Source organism: Gossypium raimondii, chromosome 12, assembly GCF_025698545.1.
Source record: "Gossypium raimondii isolate GPD5lz chromosome 12, ASM2569854v1, whole genome shotgun sequence".
Classification (NCBI taxonomy): domain Eukaryota; kingdom Viridiplantae; phylum Streptophyta; class Magnoliopsida; order Malvales; family Malvaceae; genus Gossypium; species Gossypium raimondii.
This window is the reverse complement of record NC_068576.1, coordinates 6,782,285-6,788,284: the sequence shown is the minus strand read 5'-3', so window position 1 is coordinate 6,788,284 and position 6,000 is coordinate 6,782,285. Positions and strand designations below refer to the sequence as shown.

General features: G+C 34.6%; 1 protein-coding gene across 3 annotated transcripts; it reads left to right on the top strand.

Moving 5' to 3' along the window:
• The first annotated feature begins 548 nt into the window (after positions 1-548).
• LOC105763063 (coatomer subunit delta) lies at positions 549-4,893 on the top strand. 3 transcript variants are annotated; one of them, XM_012581110.2, is made up of 12 exons: positions 549-639; positions 951-1,014; positions 1,681-1,720; positions 1,831-2,054; positions 2,355-2,597; positions 2,680-2,848; positions 2,961-3,265; positions 3,474-3,672; positions 3,765-3,918; positions 4,128-4,190; positions 4,289-4,385; positions 4,469-4,893. In XM_012581110.2, the coding sequence occupies exons 2-12, from the start codon at positions 1,012-1,014 to the stop codon at positions 4,556-4,558; spliced, it is 1,587 nt and encodes a 528-aa protein (XP_012436564.1). In that variant the 5' UTR covers positions 549-639; positions 951-1,011; the 3' UTR covers positions 4,559-4,893. The 3 variants fall into 3 exon arrangements, with proteins under 3 accessions (XP_012436564.1, XP_052480916.1, XP_012436565.1); XM_052624956.1 differs by lacking the exon at positions 549-639 and adding an exon at positions 671-829; XM_012581111.2 differs by lacking the exon at positions 549-639 and adding an exon at positions 673-852.
• Positions 4,894-6,000: the final 1,107 nt, after the last annotated feature.

Here is a 6,000-nt window from a genome sequence, read left to right as displayed (position 1 = left end):
AAGGTCCCAATAGTTTTATTTTGATCTGGCATTCCACAATAGCATACTTGGATTATATTAGGAACATCCAGTGATGTCATCGATCGACAAATCCCCTTCCCCTTTTCTCCCACAAGTGAGGCAAACAATAAACCAAAAGAAGTGGAAATCAATTTTAATTTCAAGGTTTAACTTCACGACAAATATAGTAAAAAACATGGATTAACAAAAAAAAATTATATAATTATGTGGAAACTAATTGTTGAATGAGGATTTCACATGTGAACATGATGTAATGTGCCAAGTTAGCCGTCGTTGTGGAGTTCTCGGCCGGGTGTCTAAAATAAGATATTTCTACAGCAATAGTGACGAAATTGTAAAAAAATTTTGATCAAAATGAAAGTATTCTAAAAATTGGGTGACCAAGTAGGTAGTTTAAGTAATATTATATAAGATATGTATTTTGAGAATAGATAAATAAAAAACAATAATATTTGAATAAGAAAATCCGAGTTGAGTGTAAAATTACAATAACCGTCTTCTTATTTTAGTATAATAATAGTATTGAAGTTGCGCTCCACAGAGTTTGAGCATGAAACTACATCTAGGCGCTAAAGCTAAGATCTATAAACGCCACCATCTCCATTGTTAATTTTACTGGTATCAAATCTCCACCTCTGTTTTATGTTCCCTTTGAAATTTATTCCCTTCGCATTCGCTTAGCTTTGCTTTCCTGCCATTCTCTCACTTTCTTACCTTCCAAACACCGCGATTTGATTATTTATGTTTGCATCCTTTTGCATATAGCTGTACCGATGTTAGGCCGATCTCTTTGGTGACTGACATTCTGGTTCTTCTTTTTTCAGATTTACTGTTACGTTTTATTTCTTTTTAAATCCGCTCTGTTTTTTTTTTTACTTGATTCCAGTTGTTAATTGTTTTATCCTGGCTTAATTTTCATTGTATACTAGGTTCTCTGAGAAAAGCTTCAATTTGATATTATCAGGACAGCTTGCTTCTCCATAAGCCAAGATGGTATATATCTTGTCCCTTGTTTTCATTTTCAATTGCTCTTTTTAGGTAGAATTGTAACTTTGAATATATTCTTGAAACTTCATTGATCCAAAGATAACTGAATTATGCAATAATATAACAATCAAATACAAAAGCTATGGAAGAATATTCTTTCTATCAGCAGCGCCCTATTCTGAAATAGCAGAATTAAGGTTCCAATCATCAAGATCAATCACCTGCGCAGTTGTCTTTCCCATGTTTTTAAACAAATGCCATTTCCTTTATCTCCATCGATATATGATATATAGGAGCATTTCATGCAAAGTGCTGTTTAATGAAACTCAATGCTTGCCCTTCCTGCTTACGTACCCAATTCTCAACTCTTCCATTAACCCTGCATAACTGAAGAATTCCTTATCATACATCTTCTGTGAATTGTCAATCAAAGGAACCGTGTAATGGTTCTGGAGTAATTGAAGATGAACACTGAACGTTCATCTTATGTTTTCTACTTTGACATGATCCTTCTATTTTGCTTCATTGCCATCTAATAACTGGATCTGTACTTCCATCGTCATTGTTATTGAAACCTCTCTTCTGTGGCTTATTCAAGTTTTCTCCACCATTTCATTTCATCTTTCATATTTTGTTTTGCTCCTGATTTGACCTTTAATTTTTGTCAATTAGGTTGTACTTGCTGCTTCTATTTTAAGCAAGTCTGGAAAAGGTGAGTTTCATGCTTGATCGTTCTAGTGGTTTTCCTTGTGTCGTGATAATTAAATAGTTGAAGTGCGAAACTTGGGGGCGTCACTCACATTCTTTTGGTTCTTATTTCAGTGCTCGTCTCCAGGCAGTTCGTGGAAATGACTCGCATAAGAATTGAAGGCCTTCTTGCAGCATTTCCCAAGTTGTTGGGCACTGGAAAGCAACACACATACTTTGAGACTGAGAATGTGCGGTATGTCTATCAACCAATAGAAGCTCTTTATTTGGTACTTGTAACAAACAAACAGAGCAACATTCTTGAAGATTTGGAGACTTTAAGGCTGCTTTCTAAGCTGGTATGCTTTACCTTCTCGACAATTTCTTTTCTATCCTATTTAAAGCTTTGAACATAATAAATTATGTAAGATAAGGTGCTTGATTCTGTTTATTTCTTTGATCTACCTTGAGTAGTTGCAAGTTGACTTGTTAATGTAGTCGTCTTACCTGTATGTCTTTAGCTTCTCATTCCTTATTACATCTGTATCTCATGAAGTTGTGCCGTTACTTGACGCACTTTTAAATTTTAGCCTTTGTGATGTCCTAGTCTCAGCTATGTCGAACGGAGAGCATTTACTTGATTCCTTATATTTCTCTAGGTACCTGAGTATTCCGTCTCTCTAGATGAGGAGGGTATTGGCAAGACTGCTTTCGAACTGATCTTTGCTTTTGATGAAGTCATCTGTCTTGGGCACAAGGAAAATGTGACTGTTGCACAGGTTAAGCAATACTGTGAAATGGAGAGTCATGAAGAGAAGTTGCACAAGCTGGTATTGCAGAGCAAGATTAATGAAACCAAGGATGTCATGAAGCGTAAAGCTAGTGAGATAGAGAAGAGCAAGGTGTGTTTTTAAATGTTCTTGGCCCTTATACTAATCAATCTCTTCTGTTATACACTATTGATTCTTGCTGCGGATTGTGCAGATTGATAAGAATAGAGGTGACAAGGGAGGGTTCATGTCAATGGGCTCTGGAAGAATTGAAACTAGCTTAAGTGAAATTAGCATTCCTAGCAGCGGAAGTGGCTTTGGAAGTGGTTCTGGATTTGGTGGATTAATCAATGAGGTTGATTCCTTCCCGACCAAGTCTAAAGGTTAGTGATATTAGTATGGCACCACATGCCTTGGATTTTTATTTGTTTCTCAGACACGTTTCATATCTAATGTGTTTGAAAACATTTTCTGACAACACGTTCACATTATTAGGCCGCCAACCTTCATCTGCAACTGCTCCTCCTAAAGGTTCTGGCATGCAGCTTGGTAAATCACAAAAAACAAACCAGTTCCTGGAATCCCTGAAAGCAGAAGGTGAGCTGATAGTTGAAGATGCGAAGCCAAAGGCAGGCCAGGCCAAAGCAGCCACAGCTGTACTTACTGATCCCATTACATTGACCGCTGAGGAGAAACTTAATGTCACACTGAAAAGAGATGGTGGAATGAGCAACTTTGATGTTCAAGGGACTTTGTCACTTCAAATTCTTAATCAGGAAGATGGTCTTATCCAAGTTCAGGTAATCCTTTGGAATTGTGTTTATCCTCCCCATATTTCAGTCAATCACATCAAGTAATCATGTTGTCCTTAAAGTTCAATATACCTTCCTCTTAATTCATTTCCAGCATAGAATATACCGTTTTTCTTTCATGCTTTATTTTCAGATTGATTCTTTGTCACAATATCTTTTCAAATTGAATTAACCAGTTTTCATACTTTATTTTCAGATTGAAACTGGGGGAAATCATGGCATTCTGTTCAAGACGCATCCTAACATGAATAAGGAATTGTTTTCCAACGAGAACATTTTGGGATTGAAGGACCCTAACAGGCCTTTCCCCACTGGTCCAGCTGGGGATGCAGCTGGTGTTGGTCTTTTAAAATGGAGAATGCAAAGTGCAGATGAGTCAATGGTGCCATTATCCAGTGGGCTTCATATCTACTGATGCTTATTGTTGGTATGTAATCGCTGCTGTTTGCTCTGATGGTTGATTTGATTTTTTTTCTGTGCGTTGTAGTCAACTGTTGGCCTTCAGTTTCTGGAAATGAAACTTATGTGAGCATTGAATATGAAGCTTCAGCCATGTTTGATCTGCAAAATGTTGTGATTTCTATCCCTCTTCCAGCACTTCGGGAGGCACCAAGTATCAGGCAGATTGATGGTGAATGGAGGTAAATAGAAATCATTTGAAAATGTTACTTTAGATGGAAGCAAATTTGTGATGTTTTAACCTCTGAGATTATGGATATATCTACATAAGATGTTTCTAACAAATTTGTGGATATATTTATTATAAGAAAACATAATGTTGTTAATATACGATGTTAAAAGTTCGAAACAGTTTCTCTTTTTTTTTAATGTTTACTTGGTTGTGTTGTAGGTTTGACTCCAGGAATTCCATCTTAGAATGGTCAATAGTTCTCATTGATAACTCTAACCGCAGGTCAGTCCAATCTTTTAACACTACTAAATTTGGTGTGTTGGAGATTTTTAAATATGGTATTGGTTTATAAGAAGAAGTTTGTTCTGAACTATTGGCAGTGGGTCAATGGAGTTTGTTGTGCCTCCAGCAGACTCATCAGTGTTCTTCCCCATCTCTGTCCGGTTTACAGCCACTAGTACATACAGTGACCTGAAGGTTTGATGAGCTAAATTGCTGTGTTAAGCATTCTAATTAATATCCAGATTGAGGTGTTAATAGGGAGAATATGATTGGTGCAGGTAGTGAACATTATTCCCCTGAGAGGTGGAGCTCCTCCAAAGTTCTCCCAGAGGACAAATTTGGTTACAGAGAATTACCAAGTGATGTGAATGATAGTGGAAAGTGCTATAAATAATAGGCTGGGATTCACTTTCAGCCAGCAGCTCCTCTTTTTTCATAATTTACCCAACTTCACTTCACGGTATTGATTTCATAACTGGGTTATTCTTTAAAATATCCACATCAGCCTTAGCCTGGATCCTTCTCAGCTGCAACTATATTAAGTCAATCCCTACTTCCATCCGCTCTTACATTGCGTAGATGGTTTAAAAGTTTTTTTTTTTTTACTACTAAATTAATTTATTATTATTCTTTTAAATTTAAGTATTATTATTTGGATCCAAATTTAAATTGAATAATATTATTGATGAATAAATGAATTTTTAATGCCCGAATTCCGTTTATTTTACAATTTTTTATATTTATAAACATTCTAATCCATTATTTGCAAAAACAAATTTAAATCGTGGATTAGCATATCCAAATATAATAATCGCATAAGTAATATAAATTAATATAACAAATATTTGAAACTTTTTTTTTTGAAAGGAAATATTTGAAACTTAATATTCCTATTTATTATGAATAATAATTATAATATGATATATTTTTTAATACTACAAAAAAAAACCTATATTTAAGTCCCAAAGCGAAGTCAACAGCGTCAATTTGCTGGCTCACCACACCAGTTTCTGAATCAAGTTGGGCTTTCTTAGGCAGCACTAGAATTAGGGGTGAGCAAAACTCGATTCGACTAGAAAAAATCGAAAAAAAATTGAATTTCGAGTGAAACGAATTGAGTTATTCGAGTTAATCGAGTTATTCGAATCAACTCGAATTTTTTTTTCGAATTTCGAGTTCGAATCGAGTTGAGTTTTCGAATTCGAATAACTCGAATAATTCGAATAATTCGAATATCAAACTATAATATTTTACATTTTTAGCCCAAACTCCCATACCTTTTTACTTTTCCCTCAAAACTTTTACTCCTTCCTACTTTCCCCCCAAAACTTTTATTCCCCTCTTCTCCCAACCCCCCAATCTACCCAAAATCCATTTCCCACCAAAATTTTACTCTCCCATTTATTTTTTCTCAAAATTTTACTCCAAAAAACCCTCAAAACATTTTATTTTCCCCCAAAATTTTTACTTCCTCTCACTTTTCCCCTAAAACTTTTATTCCCTTCCCATCCCACCTCCCATCTATCCCAAACCCTCCCCTTCAATTTTTTTAATATTTTCCTCCAAACTATTTACTTTCCTCAAACTTTTATTCTCCAAAACTTTTATTTTTCCCTAAACTTTTACTTCTCACCCTTTACTCTCAAATAAAAATCAAAATTATCCAAAAAATCACTAAACATAAATAGTAATAATTTTATTTATATCTACTATTTATATTATTAAATTAAATTTCAAATTTTATATTATTTATATTATTAAATTGTTTAGTCATATTGAATATTTATATTAAAATTGAATTATTAATTAT